Source organism: Prorops nasuta, unplaced genomic scaffold, assembly GCF_024137725.1.
Source record: "Prorops nasuta isolate Cenicafe-Biocafe unplaced genomic scaffold, Cenicafe_Pnas_1.2 PNAS00032, whole genome shotgun sequence".
Taxonomy (NCBI): Eukaryota; Metazoa; Arthropoda; class Insecta; order Hymenoptera; family Bethylidae; genus Prorops; species Prorops nasuta.
In genome coordinates this window covers 2,493,679-2,516,697 of record NW_027116829.1, presented here as the reverse complement: position 1 = coordinate 2,516,697, position 23,019 = coordinate 2,493,679, and the positions used below count along the sequence as shown (strand labels likewise).

Here is a 23,019-nt window from a genome sequence, read left to right as displayed (position 1 = left end):
GCTGGGAAAGCTCCGCAAGCGCGTAAAGTCTACGCGTGAAGCCGATTTTATACAGCTGCAACGATCCTACCTAATCCTCCATTGTCAAAATCCCACTCCTGCGTTCTCGTTCATCTCCAATTTCCCGAATATCAGCCACGAAATGTTTCGCGACGAAATTCCCCCGAGGATTTTATTTCTCATCGCGCAGCTACGGTATATACGTGTCTGACCTATTAATGACTCTCTCTACTGGCAATAACAGTTTCTATAAAAGCACACGATTATTGCACGTTTATTACTTTATCGCCAGAGATAATACTATCCTTACTGGAAATTGCATTTCACTCATTTGCTCGATCAATCTTTCGACTTTTATTCGCATAAAAATTCCATTTAGGCTTATAAACATAATCGCAATTTATCTTTTCGTGCCTGTCGTTAGACTCTCGTAATTCTTCGTAACGCACACACACACATGTATATCGTCTTGTTGCTGATGAAAGAGATTTCGGAATTATCGAGCTGTAGAAAATACACTGCAGAGGCATTATTTATTTATGACCGCAGAACGCTCGTCTTACGTACAGCACTCGTGCTCTTACGTCGAGTGAGACGCGAGCGATAAAATTTTCCTGCTGAAGAATGCGCGAGTACGGAAGATTAATCTGTTTGGCGAGCTGCCAAGGTTTACGGTGGATTTTTAAGAAGAGATTTCCCCGGAGTATTGGATCCTTTGTTAAAAGGCGTTGAGAATGGTCGTTTCGAAGATGACAAGTATCGCGTAGTATCGCACAGGGCTGGCATTATTTTCCTCGGATCCTGTTGATTCCGGGCCGGATGGATGCCTTCCGGGAGGCTTATTTGCGTAATACGGCGGAGATAAGAGGACGGTGCAGGAGAAAAATTGAGAGGGAAAGCTTGTATCTCCTGAAATCGTCGAAATGCGAATCCTCGACAGAGCAATTTCGCGAGAACCGCTTGAATGGTGAACAAAATGTTGCACGTGAGTCGTCTACAAAAGTCTCGCTTGAATTTTCCATTCACTTTTTTACGCCTCCGACGTTCGAGTCGCAAATACTTAGCCGTCGCGTCGCTCCTACATCCACACAGCTCCCACGCGTGTATCTCGTTGGAAGATGCGCAGCTGTATTTATGCGAGACGCGCCGAGAAGTTTGAGTGGATGAATAGATATACGTATATATTTATATAGGTTTCGTTAAAGGGCCCGGCATCGAGCTAGCGCGATCGCTCCGTGGACTAACGATGCAAGAGCGGGGAGGGGGGGGGGGGGGGGGTGGATCGCGAATACTCCAGCTGATATTCATGAAAAATTCTAATGTAGACGACAAAGGGATCCGGCCAACTCGAAACTCCCTTGAATATGCAAATGGCTCCTGCAGATTTCCTTTTAGCTGCAGAATCGAGTGACTTTTGCGGGGTGAGGAGAATTACCGAGAATTCCTCCAGGGGGAGCGAGATCTATACGGAAGAATTTCTCGCGAGCCTCTTCCCCGCTCGCGACTTTGCGCGTTCCTCGGAATTTGCGCGCGAAGCCACGCTTTATGTCTCCTCCAGAAGTCGCGCGCGTTCTTCAATTAGTCTCGCGACGAGCCACGGTCCTTGAAAATGCCAGGGGAATGTTATACCTTGTCCGTACTCACTCAGCGGCTTTTAATCCTGGATCATCTGGTGGAGATGAGATCCAACCTCTCGATTAGCATCAAGTTAAGCGCGATAATGCTGCGTTAGCTCGCAACCAAAATCTCCCAAACAATGCAAAGCACTCTTCCAATCCCATTAATAAGAGCAATCGACGTAATTTGAACAAAACACCTATTTGCCATTTCCGTGTGCTACAATGTAAGCCAACTGCAGAAATTTCAAATGGAATGTTTTATCCATTTTTGCAATTCCTTTTGGAATACCACCGGAACGTTATTAAAAATATTTTTATATCATTTTCAATTTCAGGAATAAGGAATGCTCGTTGTTTTCTCTTTTAAATAACGAGTCTTCCAACGTCAAATGTTCTCAGGACATGTACAAATCTTGATGATTTTTATCAAACTTTTATGCCTTTATATGCCACCCCCCCCCCCCCCCCCCGCCCCACCACCATATAAAATGCTTGAATTATCATATTTATTGCACTTTGTGTCGTTTCACACAATTTTGGAGAACCATGGAAACTGTTTTGGGTGACTTGGTACGAACGCCATGCGCGTACTAAATCACATGTTCGGTTTGTTTCTTTGTTTTCCAGATAGCAGACAGCAGTATGAGTACACGAGACTGGTTGCGAAGTGCCATTTGCGAAATATTGTGCGATCTCGGTAGCCAAATAGCTCCGAGAGACCTCCAAACGTTGTGTACAGAGTGTAGTGTGTAAAAAGAGATAAATTAGTACAGAACAAAAAGTGAGAAAAACAACAAAGAAGAAGGAAGAGAAGCTGAGGAGAAGAAACACACACATATCTGAAAGGAGTAAAAAGTGAGATCAAGTGACAATAAAGGTTGTGAGATGTGATGAAGCGTAACGAAGAAGATGGACATGGAGAAGGATGAGAGGTCAAGGTCAAGCTTGACAGAGCAAATCGTTTAAATCAACGAAAAGGTTAAGGTTCCTACTGGGACCGGAGGATTAAAGTAGATAAATAAGAGAATCGATACGCAGGTGACCTGGGGAAAAAAAGGGAAATGGAGTCGACGAAGCTGGGAGGGCCAGCGCCGGGCAGCCCGAAGGCTCACTCGCCCGCGCTGCAGATGTACGCCAGTTCCGGGGACGGGAACATCGATTACATAATAGGAGATTACATGGAGAGATTGGCTACCAGGCTGAACATTCTCGAATCGGAGCTGAAGTACGCGTGGAGCGCTTTGGACCTACTGAGCCAAGAGTACATCAAGATGTGGGAGAGGCTGGAGAAGCTCGAGGGACTCTTGTACGAGCAGCAGACCGTGATAAGTCAGCTGATCGAGTTTTACGCCAACGGAGGGGTGCAGGAGAACGCGAGCGTGGTCGAGGAGACCTTGGCCAATCAGCAGAGTTCCGTGGGCGAGCTGGACGCGATCGCCAAGAGCCTCGGCTCTTCCATCAGCATCGAGGAAACCAGCCTGCTGAGGGAGAAACTGGCTCAGCAGGAACTCGCCAGGATGCACGGTATCACCCAGGATGGCACCAGCGCGGCTGTCGCTGTCAGCGACATGCACAGGAACGTGAGGAACCTGGCCACCCTCGAGGAGGAAGGCAACATACCGGACGAGGCCTTCTACAGGAGCCTGAACAACGCCTACAGGGAAGATTTGATTTGCGGGGACACTTCTAGGCCTACCTCGCAGTTGGGGATGATCTGGGAGGAGGATGAGGAAGTCAACGGGAAGAAGGACATGGAGCCTTCCATTTTTGATCAGCCCGCGATGAAGGAGAAGGAGGGCGAAGCCTTGGAGAGCCAACCGACGAAGGAGGAGCTGCAATCCGCTGTGACCAAGCAGGAGGAGGCTGACGAGGACGAGGGTGAGGTCTTCAGCGCTGCCGATTACAAGAGTTATCGAGGAAACACACCGTGCGTCAGCGAACAGGACTTGGCTCAACTCTCCAGACTGAGTTCCCTCGATCAGAACGCGCTGGAGAAGTTGCACGAGCTCGACAGGCTGACCAGCAAGCTGCAGAAGGACTCGCAGAATCTGATCGAGCTGCAGTCGAGGTTGGTCGACTCCCCGAAGCGACAATACATCTCGGAAGCGGAGGCCAAGCTGGCCGAAGAAGCCAGCAGCATCGACGAGCAGTTGAGGAAGATCTACGCCGAGACCGACGTCGACAGCTGGACCTTCTCCAAGAGTCCCGGCTCCACGGGAAGATCCATCTCCAGGGTCAGCACCGACAGTGGTCTAGCCACCGATGGAGACTTCACCACGAGGTCGATATCCCCCAGACTGACCACCGCATCCAGGACCAACTTGGAGTCGGTAAGCACGTACACTCCTGCCAGGCTGGCATACTCGACGTCTCTACTGGAGAAGGAGGCCGAATCCGTGATTTCTTTGGACGTCGGAGGGCTGGTCAAAGGTTACGTGGAGAACAAGGAGCTGACTGATCTGATGGCCGAGAGCTTCGCCACGGTGACCTGCGCATCCCCTACGATTTACAACACAACGACGGAGAAGGTCGCCTCGCCGACCTTGTCGGTCGGTAGCGTCCACAGCACTCAGGGACTGCGGACCAGGCAGGACGGGTACTTCGGCAGCGCAGCTCGGTTGAACCTCGAGTTCCAGGAGAGCAGGACTCCGCCGAGTCCTTCGCCCAGTTCTCCACCTCCGCCGGCCCCCAGGGACACCACGGATGCCTTCCTCATGCCAACCTCCGAGCAGAGAGAACCGGAGAAACGGTCCCAGAGTCCCAGCTTCCTCAGGAACGCCGAGAAACTCGTGACCTTGGAGCAAGGCCGACTGAGTCCCCGAACTCCGCACTCCCCGAAGTCTCCTCGAGTGTCGCCGAAGCACGTGACGAAGCCTGCGAGCGCGGCGACGGTCATCATCGGTGCGGCGAAATCAGATTCAGGTTTATCGTCCATGAGCGGCTGGAGCAGCTTGGACAAATCCCCGAGCTCTCCGAAGAGCTCGATAGCCAAGATATTGACCTCGTACTCGGTGGATCTGGTCAGGACCAACTTGATTCCCAGCACGCAGCCCATTAGAGCGGCCAGTCCCATACCGCCCTTGCCGGAAGCGAAGAACGCGGCTGTAACTCAAGAGCCACTGTACGACACCCCGGAAGGCAGGGACGCTTTTGCCAATGCAGCAGCAGCTGCCAGTGTTTACAAAGCCACGATGAATCATCTCTCTTATACGAGCGTGATAAAATCTCCGGTCACGAAGGAGGATTATGGCTTCGTGGTACCAGCAGCAACCGGGATGACGACCGTTCAGAGTCCTAAGAAGCGTGTCCCACGTCAGCAAGCTCTTCCGCATACTTACGACTCGGTGCCATCCGGGACTACCATGGATTTCCTCTACCGTTCCGTGTCGGAACAGCCCGCCATTTACTCCGTCGCTGGTAACAGGCAGCAAGTGATCACCAGCGTGTACACCAGTGGTTCCGGAGCCTACGGCTTGAAGACCACTAACGCTGGACTTTACCCCGACACCATGGGTCAGTTGGTCAATTTTAAGGAGAGCTACAGCTCCTTGCAGCACTCGGAAGCGGCGACCTTGCCGCATAAAATGCCCTTGAGAGCGAGCTCTTACACGGATGGAATGGCCAATCACGAGGAGTATAAAACAGCCATGTACAAAACCATGTTCCCCACGGGGAATATCACGGACGCGCTCTCCTATTATCCCACCAGTGCGAATTTGCCACGAACCGAGAGCAACGAGACTTCCTGGTTGAACTCGATGGAGGATCAGATTCCACAGGACTCCACCTCGTCGAGCATCAGTTCTTACGCTGATAGGAGGTACGCTCAGCCACCGGCGTATCAGTATTACCCGCAGCGACCCGAGAGAATGGAGAAGTACCAGAACTATCCTCAAGGCTACCAAAGGCAGTATCAACCTTACAGCCAGAGACTGACCAGTAGTGAGAGCGTTCAATTGACGGATGGATATCAGAGACAGTGGCAGAGGGAGCATCAGTACATCCAGGATCACGAGAGCGCGAGGATCCCCTTGGATCAAGTTCATCATCAGCAGGCTGAATATTACGATGCGTCCAGCGTCATAGTTTCGCAGTCCGGTTACATCAGCATTGCTGGGAATTTGAAGGACCAGGAGGTGGACCCTATGAAGGCGACGAAAAAGTTCAAGCGAGGCTCGTCCCTGAAGAACGCCATGAATTCGATGAGCAATTGGTTGCCGGATCTGCATCTCAGCAGAAGGAGTCGGAGTCAGTCGTTGCCGGGTGGCGTGAGGAGCGAGGACCTTGACATGGAAGTACAGCCAAGGCCGGAGCAAATGGTCACCGCTAGGGGCAGAGGCAGAGGTCAAACTACCAGAAAGAAGAAGAAACATACCTTGGTATCCACGGTTTCCGGGATTTTGCAGAAGGCCAAGAGACGCAGTCACTCTCAGTCGTTGTCGGATCCAGAGGCTTCGGAAACCGAGTGGAGCAGTAGCGGAAGGCAGAGTGGACTGTCGGAGGATGAAGACAGCGTCATGTCCGATGCCAATCAGGAACCAACTTACTTTGCCAAGGTGAAACTGGCGAGTACCAAGAGAAAGCCGGACCATCAACAACAGCAGCAGCAACAACATCTGCAACAACAACATCTGCAACAGCAACCACAACAAACTCAGCAGGAACGAAAGGAGTACTTGCAGCAGCAACAGAGAAACCTCCAGCAGCAGCAACAGGTTCTTCAGCAACAGATTCAACAGCATCAGGAACAACTTCAGCAACAGGCGGCCCAGGATGCGTGGGCCAAGGAGATGGAGCAACAGAGGAGAACGGAGAAGGAGATGATCGAGCAAGAACCGACTCAGGATCAGCTTGGCCTTGAAGAGGAAGCCTCCGGTAAGAGCACCGGTTCTGGTTCCGGTGGATCCTCCATATTCCAGACGGTTGGCGATATTAAACGCTCCACGGGATCTTCCGACGAGGCGCCCAACGAGAAAGCTCCCAAGTTACCTCCGGTGACCTTGATGGGTGGTGCCAGCATGGAATTCGCCGTTTCCAGGGCTCTGGGCAAATACAGACAGAGACAGTCGTCGACAGTGTCCGACGAGCAAGTGTCGGGGGAGGAGACGACCAACGAGAAGAAGTCGGACGAAGGTGGACCACCGACCTTGGACACGAGTTTCGAGTTTCCGGAGGACGCCTCGGAGAAGAGCGAGAGGAGCGAGAAATCTGGGAAGATGCCGGAGCTGCAGAGTAGCATGAGCGAGGAGGGAATCCCTTCGGGCGGAAGTCCGTTGCCTCCTGGAACGACGAGGAGCCACGCTCAGCCTGGTAGCAGGTTCCTGCCGAGGCACCAGCAGTCCTTGGAGATTCCCTGGGGAGGAGCGAGATCGGGCGAGGGTGACGAGGACAACAGGAGCACCCATTCCCACAAGAGCACCTCGAGAGTCTCGTCGAGACGCCAGAGCACCGAAGACTCCATCGACTCGGAGGACGAATGGTACTGCTACGAGTTGAGAAAGCTCCAGGAGCTCGAGAGGCAGTCTCAAGTGGACGAGGCTGGAGAACCGCTGATCGAGGAACCCGAAGAGCCAGAGTCCTATCAGCCCGACGATACCGTGAAGGAAAAAATGTCCTTCGTGCTGAAGGAGCTGAAACTCAAGGCTATCAAAGGGGAGCAAAAGATGGAGAAACCGGAAGTGCCCAGGATGAATGGTAGCCTGGTGAAGGAGAGCAGGTTCCGGGATGAGAAACCAGCCCCGAAGAGGAAGCCGGTGGAGAGCGTGGAGGCTGTTTTCGCCAGAGTTACGGATTATCACACCTGGGCCCACGAGGAGGAGGTGAAGAAGGAGAAGCACGCGACGATACCAATGGAGGAAGGTTCTTCGGGCGAGACTTCCGGCCCCGACAGTCCCGGCCAGTCGATGGACGAGGAGGAAGAGGAGGAACTGCCGAAGGGGGTGGACGATTCCAGGAGAAGCTCCAGTGGATCGACCCTGAGGCACGGGGAGAAGGTCCTTCAAGGATCGGACTCGCTTTCTCGCGAAGGTAGCGTAAGTGTGCCACCCAGCGAGGTTTCCGTCAGCATCCCGGGTGCGTGGGATTCTGAAAGCACTGTCCTTGAAGGCCTCGAGCGCGACGGTGCCGGAAGTGCCGAGACAGCCACCACGGCCACCCTGAGCCTTCCCAAGATCAAGATCGACTCGTCCTCGTGCGGTAGCTCCGACGTGACATTGAAGGACGGACAGGTCAGTCCCGGACCACCGGGCTCCAAGTGGAAGCTGCTGAAAGCGTTGAAGGAGAGGAAAGCCGAGGAGAAGATGAAGGAGGTAGAGGAAGCGGCGACGAAGGAGACCACCATTCCACCAGGACCCACAGCTGTGAGTATAATGATAAAGTGAGGACACGAGAATCTCTGTAAAGCGTATTCGACCTTCGGAGGATACGTCAGAGGCGGAGGATACGTCAGACTGTAATAATTTTATCCCTTTTCATCCATCTCGGCCCTCAAACTCATCCGTACCGTCGCATTGCACCTTCAACTTTTATGCTCGAATAATTCTCCATCGACCACCAAGCTCCTTCTTCATCGTTTTATTTTTAACAGACGCCCACGCGCCTCGTGTCTCCTTCGCCTCGACGTTTCTCTCTGCTCCCTGCGCGTCGAATACGCTGACTATAGATTTTTAAGCAAATTGCGTTTTGTACAGTTAATGGACAGCTCGTGTCTATTGCGACACTTGAAAAAAGCCCAGTCAATACTTGCGAGATAATCAAGTCGAGCTTTGCTATCGGAATTGACTAAGAGTCGAGGAGAGAGAGTCCTCTTTCAACAATGTACCGTACTCATCGATCTGCCCAAGATTTCGATCGAACGATTAAAGCCAACCTCGCCTCTCCTCGAGGACTCTCTCCCGACTTAGCTCAAGTATTCTGAACCACGCCGATTATTTTAGCGAAGATTCCAAGGAATCGGTCAATTCAGGCGTGGGACTTCTCGGTGAAGCAATATTTACAGTGATTCTCGTCAATCGGATAATATCGATAATAGGATTACCACGTGTGCGCGTCTAGCACGTCGCTGCTGAACGAGGAAGCTCAGTTAATTAGTATCATAGCGTTAATTAGACGGTGCTTTATTAATCGATACGCTTTCAAGTAGTTTTACCAGGGGTTGCGTGCCTGCGCGACCCACAATTTACGATTGCGGGCTTTTTCCATGCACAGTCCCCTTGAGATACTTATATTCCACAGGAATTGTCAAACGGAAACCCTAAGAATTGTCTGTGATTCGCCATTCGGTCAATCTCGACTCAACTGGGACACTTTGATATAGCGCCCGACTCATTAATTCACGAATTAATTAACTTACGCTTCATTAATTCAATCAAGTACAATCCATCTTACATTCTAGAAACTTTTATATTCAATTTAAATGACTTTTTCATCTTGCAAAATTTCGATTCTACTTTTGGATGATCAAAATCCTGCGCATTATTTAACAGGGTTCCAACTTTAACACTCGTAGGTTAATTATTAATTACTGTAAAACCGACGGATGACTCGTAGATTTTTCTGAATGAAAAAAAACGAGTTATCGAGCGTAGATCACACACGATTCAAGGGGATCTACATTAGTAGGTTATAGTAAGTATACAATTTTTATATATAGGCCTATACATATATATATATATATATATATATATATATATACAAGGTGAATTTTTATTATTGCATAGCAAGTCCCATTGCATTAGTGTAAGAGTCATTGGGTTGTGAGTCCTTGGGAAAAGGGACGGGGGTAGTTTTGTCAAACAGTCTTGTCCTCCACGCGGTGCCGAAGGACGCGCTTCGACGCACACGTAAGCCGTCAGTTTGAATTGCATTTTAACAGATTGTGGAATTAATTAAATCCAACGGTGATGGGCCAAATGACGAACTAAGAGGATTAATTCGCCAGTGGAATTTCTGCCAACTTCGCGATTCTTAAACCTGCTCAATTTGCAAATTCTCCTTTTGGACCTGCACGATTACATTGCTTAAATTTAATCGTTAAAATAATCACGGTGTTCGATACAAAATCCACGAGGAGCTCTCTCAACGGTCCAAATTCAATGAATTTCTAGATTGAAGCAGTTTTATTCCCGCAGGTAAATGTCACTTTGTTAAATTAAAGTCAATTCGCGTCTCTGAAATTTAAGTACTCGGTTTAGGGAGATTTGTACCATGTACCGAATGTTATATTATATCTATATAAACAGTAGGAATGAATGTATGTGTGTGTGGGAGTGCGCGAATTCGAATATGAGATTTTAGTGGAGATGAAATATAATTTAGGCATTCCACTGGTGAGGAAAATTTCTAGCATTGGTATACGACTAGGTGAAACAACCTGAAAGAATCATAAAATATTGGAAATCATCGCGCAGGCACCGCTAATGTCCTCGTTTCTCGCACATCGAAGAATTACTTTAGATAACCACTGATAAGAAATCTCTGATTCACGAGAAAAATGCAAAATCCGTACAAACTGCTGGTACAAGTGAAAAATGATATAATTGTGCAAAATTTCGCACAACGACCACTCGTGTAAAAACGTTGATAACGAATAAGGAAAATTCCATGAAATTTGATCATTTACCCTCTGCTAAATAACGAAACAGGAACTGTACCATTGTTAATTCCCACTCAACGATGCAAATGTAATATTATGTAAATAGCATCATTATCGAGGATATTTGTACATTTTTGCACGCTTTGTCACACGAAACGTATATACAAGAGGCAGCTGTCAACTCGCAAAATTCTCTAAATGATCAAATTTATTGGATCGATACTCTTATCGCGTTTAGCGAATAGCTTCCGCAACGAACGGCTTAACAAATAATCCTTTAAGGTGACAGTAATATAACTCGTTCTTTTTTTTTTTTATAGTTTACGGTTCCATTCGGTGTACTGGACAGGGTACCTATATATATATATATATATATATATATATATGTAGGAGGAAAAGAATTCAGCGAGTCGTTTAAACGTATAACATTGGATATTGCTAGAAGCCATTGTTCTCGATAGACGTGAGAGAATTGGCGAGAATTCTCGGATCTGTCCGGAAGAGGTCCTTTGCAATCGAAGCTGCGCACGTAGTCCTGTACCGAACAAGCCTCGAGGACGCGACGCGACGGTGCATCGAGCTTCGTAGGGCGTGCAGGGAAATACCATCGATCCACACATGCGAGACACACTATTAAAAGCAAACAATACTTTGAGCTTTTCCGCTCGATGCACGATGCACGATGCATCGAAATCCCATGCACAAAGTTGCTTCTCTCACTCAAGCCCTATCCACTTTCTTTACACAAGATTTTTTATACCTCCCGACATGCATCGCGCCTTTCCACACACTCAAACTAATCCAGAAACTTGTCGTTTTTGGAAAAAAAATACCTTAGGACGATTGGAGACAATGGTTAAAAGGCGGATAAATAAGGAAAATTCCTGCTAGTAGAGTTAGCAATTATCTCGCAAACGCTTCTCTTTTTATTAATTTACAATAAATAAATTAGAAGATAAATACAGGTGTTGGCGAATTGATCTTGTAATTTGAGATTTTTTATGCGGGATATTATATATATATATAGCTATAGGTATATATAAATAAAAAAGCTCGATGCACCATACCTTATTATTATTCCGTTAGGAGTATCGAGGCTAACCGAAGGTTTTTAAAAATAATTAACACGACGTGGGAGTCCATAAATAATGTAGTGTGTAGGCAGAGGGAGGGGGTAAATCGGGAACACTAACACACACATTTACATATGGCCGATATACATGCTTCCGTATCTAAAGACTTGCATATAATAATCTAATTAAGATAGTCATTAATTATCGTGTCTAGTTTTCGATGTTAGGGGTTAAAGGGGCAGGTAGATAAAAAATAGTGGTGGAGTGGAGTTGTGGGTTTTAAGGGACGTGTGCGAGTAAACACCTGCCCTTTTTAATGAACCAAGTGGTAGCGTTATTCGCTGAATTTTACAAGCTCGGCTCTACGACGCGACGGGAGCCTTTCTAAACTTTCAAACTCCATAGGAGCTTCAGGAATTTCATTTCGTTGCGAGCCCGAGTTGATCGATGGATCATTTTCGGGACTGTTATAACTTCGTGCTTCGTCCAGTTATCGCAATAAGAGCTTCCAGAAAAATTTTCACCGGTTTTTCAAACTATGCGAAGCAGCTTTTCACGAGCAAGGGATCGATGTAGTGTAGATAATTAATTATTATTGACGGTATAACAAGTTGGGAACGAATCACGAGCAAAACTGCGAGTAATAGCAATATTCGTTAAGTTTCACGGTGAGTCGCGTGGAGAGTCGTGAAAGCACCGAGTATCAATAATTAATGTTAGCAAAGAATCTACCGTGCTAGTTGCTGCTGCTGCAATTTTCAATCTCGCTGTATATGCATGGGGGTTTGCGAAAAGAATGCAGAAATTTTGCAAGAGATATATACGAATAATGCGAGAGATCCTTCGTGAAAAAAAGGACTGTTTGTCTTTTCAGGCAAAGAAACGACATTTCTGTTTACAGCCATATTTTGCAATTTTATAAACGTATCTCTTTTCCCGACAAAAGAGAGAGTAGGTAAATGAAAGTATCCTTCGTCTCCTTTTTCCACAGACACACACACCAGCAAAGATTATATACTCGTAATTTCTGGAGACTCGCGAAGAAAATGAAACGTGATTGGAGCAAGGTAAAAAGTTTTAATATAAATGGGAGCCGGTTATTAATTAGGACGCGTTTGAAAATAATTAATGGGAGTTTGGTGATCAAAGTTTCAAGGCGAGAAAGTGGGGTAAAATGTGGGGAAAAGTCTACACACGGTCTCTCGTAAAAAGCGCATTGCATTACCACAACAAAGGTTGCCAAAGGAATCAAATTTTTCTTTTTGCCAATTGATTTTTTCTCTCACCAGCTTTCCTCTGTTTTTCCACACTTTTGTCAAGCCCTCTTACAGAGTCGAGGAATTTCACGAGGGTCATAGTGGCTCTCGCGTTCTTCAGCAACTATATGTATATACGAGATTGGATGCTGACATTCATTTGCCAGTCTAGTCGAGCTTTTAGATCGCTAGATAAAACCTCACCGAACCACGAATACCCCCCCCCCCCCGGCTTGATTAACCAGCATGGCACATTACCAGAAATGCAAATACTGATTCTCGCCTTCCAACAACCACCAACTCGCCATTTTCTTTCGATAATGTGTTTCGTAGCTCGTTCTCTTCCAATATTTTCCTCTCGAGTTTATCACAATTATAACATATTTTCCTCTAAAGACCGCTGGACGGATAATTTAATAAAAAAAATAACATCTTCTCCTTCTCCTCCGACACATCCACTTTAACCTCGTAACTATTATTATCATTCGCCATTAGATTTATTGCTGCCTCAGACTCGCTAACGGCTTAAAAATGCATTAAAAATGAAGGAACGAAAGGTTTATCTCCGTAAACCGTCCGAGTCTCCATTTCAACGCATCTCCGCATGAATTTTATTCATTTTATTCACACGCTCGAGACATTTTCCAAATAAGTCGATTAGTGCACGCGTTAAAAAGGTTGATATAAAAATGCCATTACTTTTTTATATTTCTTCCTTTCCGCACAATTTATGCATTCTAATTTCTTCCGGTGGAGCTCTCTTTAAACGTTTAACAAGCGATTATTATCGCGGCCAATTCTCGTATAACGCTAATTGATTTATGCCCTACGTAACGATGAGTCTCCATCGACGAGAACGACTTTCAAATTGCGAGACTCGAGTAAAAATAGATTTCACTGCTTTCTGGTTACAATAATGCAGTGTGGGTGGCGTGGAGCAAGGACCGACAGGATATTTTTAATCGAATCATCTTATAAGAGGTTTTTTAATTGGACGATCGCGTGAGAGTCGACGGAGAATATACGAACCAACTCGAATTCCTCGTTTCAGCATCATGGAATTCGAGTCGAGACGCTTCGGATCCCGATAGATCGGTCATCGCTGCAAAATTCGCTTATGTAAACTTTTAAATCAACACCTTCTCCATTAATATCTTGGATCGGGTAATTTATTCCTGTAGATTCTCTTTTTTCCAAGCATAATATATTCATTTTAATATTTTTTTTTCTCCCATTGCTACGGTTTATTTGTACAAAAAGCTACGCGATCTATTGCTTCCTGGGCGGAACTTTGAGAAACATAAGGAAGTAGATGGGGAATCTTCTCGATTTCTCGTCCTCGAGAAGTAGAAAAACTGAGACAGACCAATTGTGTACCATTTCTCACTTTTATATGCAAAACTTTCGTGAAATTCGAGCGACAGAGTCTTGTACATTGAACTCGAGTGTTACAGGAACGGTTTCGTGCGACTGTATTCGATATCCCGCGTATATTTCGCTCGACGGGAGTCCCCCTGCACCTTGTAAAAATATGCAAGTCGAGGGTAAAAAACGGACGCGAAACTATATATCCGGACTTAAAAGGGAAAATTTTATTCTCACCGGAAGTTCCGGGTCCAACATTTTAATTTAGGATTCGGCGAATTTCCACCAGTGTCAACTTGGCACCCCAAATAGTTTTTTTTTATAGTTTCTCTAGTTCAATCTGTAGAAATTTTTGAAAAATTGCAAGGAACAGTAGAACTTTTCCGGATGCTACTAGAACTCTTTGGTTTTTTTCCATTATTAAAATTTGGGGTGCTAACTTCACACTGGTCGAATTTGCAGCTATGGGAATCTTGACTGAAGCGTGCACGTGGTCTCGCTCTTGGAGACTCGCAATCTCTCTCTCTCTCTCTCTCTCTCTCTCTCTCTCTCTCTCTCTCTCTCTCTCTCTCTCTCTCTCTCTCTCTTTACCTCTTTCTGTGTGCGTGTGCACACGCACAGTACTCGCACTTTCAAACTATACATACACGCGCTCGATTTAGCACTTGAACGAATATCATTAGAGTTTTCATCGAAGGGCACATTTCATCCATTTCAAGCATTCGCATTATAGAGCTATAAATAAACATTGCAAATAAATGAATGAATATATATATATATTTAAAAAATATATATATTATATGAAAATGTATACATAAATATATATATATATATATATATTCTATACACACTGCGGTAGTCTGTGTCAATTAATAATGTAACGAGTCTACACAATTTTTTGCAAAGCAAATTAGTAGTTTTTAAGCTTTCGTGTGATAGGCAAAGTGGAGATTGGTAAAAATTTGCTGGAATATCCTGCCAGCTCGTCGCTCGAGGCTGTCCCTAACAGACTTTGGAGAATTTTAATCTGTGCTGCAGAAATAATACTTGCTTGCTCGCAGTACTGCTGGTGGAAATTAATAATTTATGGTATAAGCGTGGCTGATTGTTTATGAAACGTCGTTGGGAATATTGACCCGAATTAAAAGTTTGGAAGGAGAGGCAGGATTATTTCGCAGGAGAGGAAGAAAGGACGCGCAGTGTATACGAAATGGCTTTATTTGAAGGATGTAATTAAAAGGAGAGTAAGTTGGGTAAATTGTAGCAAAGTTGTTGGATACCGGCAGTAAACAATTCGGTGGAAAGTAATTACGTTTCGGACAGGAAACGAATGAATTTCAAGCGAACTCTAGCCGGACCGACAGTGGAAAGGAGGAGCTGGCTTCTCGGCAGAAAATTATAAGCTCCGAAAGCTTTGGCTCTCCAAGAAGTTGCAGCTTGCGGACCTCCGAAGCGGGATAAACTTGAAAAGTCACGTGGCACCACTAGCGGGTTTGTTAGAACCGACGTTGGATAGTTGGCTCCCTTGTTTGCCAGTCACGTAGCCCCTAATTGACGGCGGAGTGTAATTTTAATCGATTTATCTGCCCCAGTCTATTTAGTTTGGCATCATCGGCCATTTTCGATATCGGAGCACGCAGCTTTCCAATCCAACTGGCATTTAATCATTAATCGTTATCCATCCGTCGACGCGTCAAATCGCTGCAAAATATTTCGCGCTTTATTTATCAATTTCCTCCACTTATTCGTTTATTTATTTATAATCACTCGCGCGCGCCCGAGCTTGGCTGAAAAGTCTCGACGCGACTGTAACGCGCGCTTATAATTATTTTTATAAAGCAACGCTGAATAATTAACATCGATTTATGGACATTTATCATTTACGATGGAATTAAATGAAGGGGGAAAAACAATAATCCATCTTTCGCACAGAGTTTTACTCGAGCGGGAAATTTGCGAGCCAATAAAATTCCGCGGTCCCTATCCAGGAATACTATATACAACGTGATACGCTCGGTAATTTTGTTTATCGCGAAATGCTTCATAGTTGTACGTGACTCTGTGTTTGTCCAAGACAAATGCGCCAACTAAAATTCACCCGAGGCATATGCACGCGTAAATTGAGGCTTCCGCTCCAAGAAAACTCCACGCGAACCAGCAGGGAGCTACGCGAGTTGATTGCCAGACGGAAAATTTCCTCGTTCCAACTGTGCAACCGCACGAGCTGATCCTCCGAAAAATTCGTCGTATGAAAAAATTCCTTCCATTTGCCATTTGCGCGTGTATCGATTCGCTCCCCCGTTCGAAAATTGATCGTGCAAGCTCGAGTCGAACAAAAACTCGTGGAAAAATCCAAATGGACGCGCGTTCGCGAGTTTCGATTTTAATTGCTCTTGACTAATTTCGGCTCGCGATTACGTAACACCAGTACGGACGCGATTCTCCGTATACGGAAGCCCCGAGCGTTGAATATGGAAAGGGCTAAAATCGATTTTCAGGCGTCTCGCTCGTTCTCTTGGTCCGCCGCTTGCTTTTATTGCTCGCGTTGCAACTATTTCTTTGCCAGGTGAAAAAAGGAAAGGAAACTTTGACGCTCTCGAACTTCTTAAGCTCTTACTCCACTCGCTCTACGCCCACTTTAGGACTTCTTCCCTTAACAATTTCTCTTTACCTCGAAATATCACGATCCTTGAGAGCTTTCTCGCTTTCAGATACAAGAGCATCGTCAGGATTCACCACCGAGCATGTCTGCTCTCGGATAAAGAGTCGTGTGAAGTTCCTCCGATGAAGAGAAAGAAATCAAATTCTCTCTAGGAATAACCCAAGGAAATTGCCTGCAAATCTTTATACAGAAAGGAATAACACTAAGGAACGATGTATAGCAGGATGAGAAATATAATTACAATCATTCGGAGAGAGAAGGCGCAGAATCGCAACGTTTCCACCTGGATCGAACCATGTCTCTATACATAAATATATATGTATACCTATTAGTTTATCCTTCGCGAATATTGTGGAAAAGTCAAAAATTTATCTCGCCTCGCCAGAGATATTCTAGAATAGCAACGTTTTAATTATCGACCAATCCGAGTGGAATTTTACAGCAACTTTACGTCGAGGCTCCAATTGACAGAACGATATACAAACTCTCTCATGCAGGTGGACGATGAGTCAGTTTTCGCGAATCGTGACGAGAAAGCTATCGGAGATTCGTCATTAAACGAGACGGTCTTTGACGTTTAATCGTCCCGATAGACACTCGGATTTAATTCAGCAACTGACCCTAACCTATATTGACGACCCTGGGGCTTGCAGCTCAAACCTGCGGATAAATTATTGCTGCTCCTTTCCGTATACATATACGATATATGTGTAATTGTATCAGGTGCTTTATTTACATTTAAAATAGTTTCCTCGCCGAAACGCCTTTCTTTGCCGTGTAATAGGGGCGGATGGAGGAAGAGCTTACGAGGGGAATTTCCCTAAAAAGTAGCTTCCCTCGAATTACGCCTTAATAAAATAACTGTCCAACTGTTTAATTGGCTGGATTAAATTAATCGAAGGCTCGAATGGTGTCGAGTGAAACGCGCACTGGACTATTTCGTTTGTTCGAACGAGCACTTTTAGTTAATGGCTATTCGTAGAAATTGTGCTGAGGTCGAAAAATAATGGCATTGCTTCTATATATATATATATGTGTGTGTGTGTGTGTGTGTGTGTGTGTGTGTGCAGGAGGAGAGAAGAGTTTACTTAGGTGATGGGATAGTTTGCAACTGCGGCGAGCGGCAGGATGATCAGGCAAATGCGAGATTAGGTTGTATACTGTGCGGATTCACAGTCAGCTGCTATTATAATTAGACACACAAATACATACACACGTATATACACCTTGCGTTAATATCGTTCCATACACGAATCGACATATCACCCGCGAACATGACGCACACGAATGTCAGGCTATCCAAGCACGCATCTCTCACTATAGTATATATATATAGGCACTAGCTGTTAGTGCAACACGCTAGTGTTGGACAAATGTAGGCTGGGCCAACGCTCATTCACCTGCGATCCACCTATTTCTAAATTCCACCTGGATTCCTGGCTCCAAACTTTAATGGGCACTAATAATCTTACTATTGCGATAATGGTTCGCTGCCAAAACATTATCAGAGTAATGCCACTCGAAACTTGCTTTATTTCGCTTATCAAATGCTCCTTTGATTTTCGGCCATGCACCACCACTTTCGAGCATCGTTTTAATATCTGTGTCAATGAAGTTTAATGACCATTAATAACGTTATCAACGTCCTTATCATTGTTAAGCTTTATCCATGCTGACCAGTGATGGAAAATAGCGAATCGACGATGGATAAACTTTGCTGAGATATAATAGAGATGTGTATATATCTATGTGTAAATATGATTTGCATAAAGAAATAAATCGTGTGGCTAAAAGCTATTGCATCATTTTCGCCAAATAAGGTGGATCGTTAATATTACAGGGGCTTCGAAGCTTGAGGGATAAACTGGTGAATATATTAAAAGCTCGTTTTAGATTGCTAGGCAAAGTTTATCGTGAAATATTGTGGATGAAAGGAATAAATGATCACGACTCTCTCTCTCTCTCTCTCTCTCTCTCTCCTATAAGGTGAATCGAAATAAAACTGAATAACAAGGCAAAGGACACTTGGGACAAAAAAGCTGGGACATCCGGCTGCTTACGTATGCAAGCTCTGTGTACGTGACTGGACATAAAGCTCGAATGAATGTGTTGCTACGCGTATAACTACATAACGGATCGCACACAATCGTCCCTCGCCTGTTGGAAGCTCGGAGGAGCTTTGCACGTTGGTCTAGATTATACTTTACATGCCCAGTCAATAGAGGATTAGAAGTGTCAATTTACAGTGTGCCTATATTCAAGGTAACACGTCCAAACTTGTTCTAGTCTCTGAAATGTTCCATCATTAATATTGGACGCTTTCTTTTTTTCTTTTAGAATATAAAGTGTAAAATTCTTATCTCATTGGCGAATTAACACGTAAATTTATGCAAGGAAAAAAGTGATGTTAATAGCGTTGATAAATTATATCCCTGCTTGATATTCCATGAGAGTATCAAGTATTTTTTGTTACCATTAAATTAATAGCAGTTGGTAATTTCGTAGAGTTGACCCCTCTCGTTAATTTCTCTTTCAAACGTCCTCCCCCTTTCTCCCCCGTGTTCCATGCCTGATTAACGCAGAGAACGACTCTAATGAAAATAATTGAACCACCTTGGCTGCAGGCTATTAGATTCATTGAAATTACTTTCCGAGAATCTTAGGAACCAGCGACGCTTTAGAAAGATTAATTAGGAGCCACGATTATAATTGAGAATCAAGGTGCGAGGTGAGTGGGCAGCACGAGTTGGAAGATGAAAGCTTCATCGTAAAATCATTATTGCGTCTTTGGGTCCGGATCGCACGACGGTTAACAAGATATTTATTAGCTTGAGAAGAGAAAAAATCGCTCAAAAATTCAAAGTCCAATTTGCGGGAGAATGGGCCGCCTCTCGATGGCCTAATAAGATTTACATCAAGTAGTTTGGATCCCGGTAAAGTATCTTAACTTCCATTAAATCCCGAAATCGGGCCACTTGCGTAGAATAGAATTTAAAGTTGACTTATTGCTTTCGAAAGTTTAAATAACGCGGAAATGGGAATTTATATTTTATATAATAGTTTTAGCGGGACGAGTGACAGGTCAATTATTTATTTAAAAAATTCTATCGTAACATTGGCTCAGCGTGCTATCGCGTACAATTAAAAATGAATATTACTATATTAATTATAAAACGTGCAATTTTATATATTATTGTTGCATCCGCGCGCGCACACAGGCACGCGCGCGCTGTAACGACGATATAGATGGTAATTAGAGAAATACGCGCGCGCGTACCGCCTATAAACGTTAATTGATTTGTTATTATTGTGGTTAAGGTTTATATAATATCGATGTCAAATGTTATATTCGACGAACAGCGAATGTGGAGGATATCGGACGAGGTTAAAGTTTCATTTTCGAGTTGTCGTGCGAGATGGGACGCTTTCATCAACGTATCACACCTTCATATCATTAAAATCATAAAAATCGACATAATCATCATTAAACATCATCATCGTTTCACTGTACGCCATATCATTGAAAGAGGAGATCCATCGATCGACATATATATATATATATGGTTACAGCGTAAATTTCTTAAAGCTTCTCAATTTAGAAAATTAGTCAGCGATGATTAGCTTTTAAGCCAAGTAATCGACTAAGAAAAAGCATATGTTGTTAAGGCCTAATAGATAACGCTATAAAAATATCTCGTTAGAACGAGCCAAGTATCATCGTTTTTCCGTTGTTAAAGAAACGCTTCCACAAGACGCATACCTGCGCGAAGCGACGCTACTCTAACAGTAGATTAATAATATAAGCACTTGTATATTTTATAAACCTCATTTATTTCGTTCCAAGTCTTCGATAGTGTCTCGAGAAAATACAAGAAATTCATTCAACCCTCTCGCAACCATTCAACTCGATCGATCAAATTAATCCGAGTATTTGTACTACTCGCTTTAATATAAAAAAATTACCATTTCTAGCAGACTCGTTGAATCGAGTGGTGCTCCAATCGAGCAAATCGGATAAAACAGAGTCGAGATTAACCAAGTTACAGAGTCGAGTAGTAGTGCCCTATAATTAAGCGGGCTGCTCAAATCAAGTAGTAGAACCTCCGATAATTTTACGGTAAATCGTACAATGATTCCAACAACGAAAAATCAATTGATGGAAATCCTTTTGTCACGAGACGCCCTCGAAGGCGACTACGTTTTGGCTAAAAACCAAAAAGAGTGTGTGTGTGTGTGTGTGTGTGTGTGTGTGTGCGTGTGTATGTGGGCGTGTAAAAACGAAGCAGCAAGAATATCATGAAATACACGCAGTTTCAACGTTAACCTTCCGTTAGAAAACTGGTGAAAATCACGCGGTGCACGTTCCTCCGAGCTTAATTAATTGCCACCGGATTAAACAATATAATACTCCTGCGTTCTCGTGGAACGAACCAGAGAATCGTTCAATGTATCGGTAAATCTCGTGGCCAGTTGAACGGAGGGTTAAATTATTATTATTATTATTATATACTTGTTACTCTATCGATAAGTTTATATAATATCTCTATCGTGAACACAGACTTTACGACTATTTTACGTGATATTATATATTATATTGTATAATATACGAGCTGTATTCTCCACCGACACACACACACAACCTCCACGAAACATTCATTTCCACGCGGACAAACGAGAAGAGGGTGTTTTGCTGAAGGGAGAAGCTAAGGAAAGTAGAGATAAAGCCCGGAGCCCTTTGATCTAGCCGACAACAACTCGTTAAACCAATTTTGAGTCCTCACGAGCAACATTCTCGGAGATTCTTCGCGTGTGGGGGAAACGTGGGACGTCGAGGACGGATAATTCGTGAGTTTTTTACCGGTGAGTATCGAGATGGAACGGATGATTACGGTACGTTAACAAAAGCCAAAGTTTTCAAGGTTTCCACAACGAGACAGAGGGATGGGGGGGGGGGGGGGTCGATTTGCGAGGAGAATCGTGTGCCGCTGTTGATAATACGCACCGGTTTATCGTCGTCCGGCTCTCTCGTGTCTTACGAAACCCGCGAAAAAGAAAAGGACTGACAGAAGAATGGAAAGTGTGTCGGGAAAAAGGGAATAATTGCGCGTTTAGCGCAGATAAATTGCAGGATGCTTAGAGGAAACTGCCTGGCAAAAGGAAGAGAAAAATTTGCGGGAAAGCTTGTTTGTTGGAAGAAGGAGGGGTGGGGGTAAAGTGCCGGTTCATCCCGGGGTTCATCCTTGAGGAGCAAAGTGGCAGTTAGAAGGATAAAAATGTCAGAAGGCGAGAATGCTTCTCTCCGTAGTGCATTGGAAGAATGATTGGCAAAGGGAAGATTTTATTCGCGCGAGAATTGCGAAGGAAAGTGTATACGTTGTATCCCCGCGAAGCTCGTTTTTGAAGGGGCGAAAGGACGAGGAATTATGTGATTGGGAGGTTGTGTGTGTGTGTGTGCGTCGATGCGAGAAAAAAAAGCTGGTCGACCGGCCGAAGGCCGCGAAGGGATTGCCAAGGGCCGTGCACGATCATACGTGTGTGCATCCTTCTCCTTCCTTTTCCACTTTGGAAATTGCGAGAGTCCCGAAGCTCCTGGCTGTCGCGACACACTCGCGCCTTCGACCATCGCCGCAGCCGCTCTCAATTCTCGCGTTTTCCGAGCAAACTTTTCCTTCGAGACAAATTGTACAATTGCACACGGCCATGGAAATTGTTTCTTACCAAGTTTTCGGGCACTTTTTCAACGCGGTTTTGTGCATGCGAGACTCGCATTGTTAGCAAACGAAAAATAAGACTGTGTATTTGTATAAATCCCTGTTTCCCGGTGATTTGTAAGCCATTCGTTCGCACGATCGGCCCCCTACTCCCCCGAGCGCTCTCCATTTCCTTTCAAACTGTTACTAGCTTGTTTTTCTAATAAACTTGTTTTTTTGTTTGTTAGAATGGCAGCGGACCCGGTGGCGAGGCGGCGGCAGGCCGAACAGGTGAGTCAATAGAAAATTATCATAATATCCTCCTCTATCCACACCTCTTTTATGTATCGCTATATAAAGTTGTTTATATTTATCGCATCCAAGTTTTCTCTTCCCCTGCAGCTGCATCGTCCAATCGAGTCGACTCTGTTAATAAAGCGCAACCCCAGAGTGTTTTTCTCCCACTAGTTGTGTTTATTCGTACAGGAGCTTTCACGCTGTTGCATTTATACAGCATTTCCAAGGAAGTGACGTCGAAGAATTCTGGAAATATACAATGTAATAAATCGTTGATTATTTAAAGAGGCTCCCATGCACGTTGTTGGTCCATAAGTCCGAAAATGGTAATTCAAAGCGAATATTGTATTGCCGGATGGGATTTCACATCCGGCCAACTGGGAATGATGAATTCTCCGGGTCACCCTGCAGAATATTTGTATACGATAAAGTTTATTCGATAACATTGAAAAATGCTAGCCATA

The 23,019-nt window shown here is 44.8% G+C and overlaps 1 protein-coding gene across 1 annotated transcript in view; it reads left to right on the top strand.

Moving 5' to 3' along the window:
• unc-13 overlaps positions 1-23,019 on the top strand; it is an 84,244-nt gene that overhangs the window by 31,018 nt on the left and 30,207 nt on the right. Inside the window, exons 2-3 of the mRNA XM_066743039.1 lie at positions 2,247-7,978; positions 22,507-22,553. Coding sequence (XP_066599136.1) covers positions 2,681-7,978; positions 22,507-22,553 — 5,345 coding nt within the window. The 5' untranslated portion in view covers positions 2,247-2,680. The remainder of the gene's footprint in view (positions 1-2,246; positions 7,979-22,506; positions 22,554-23,019) is intronic.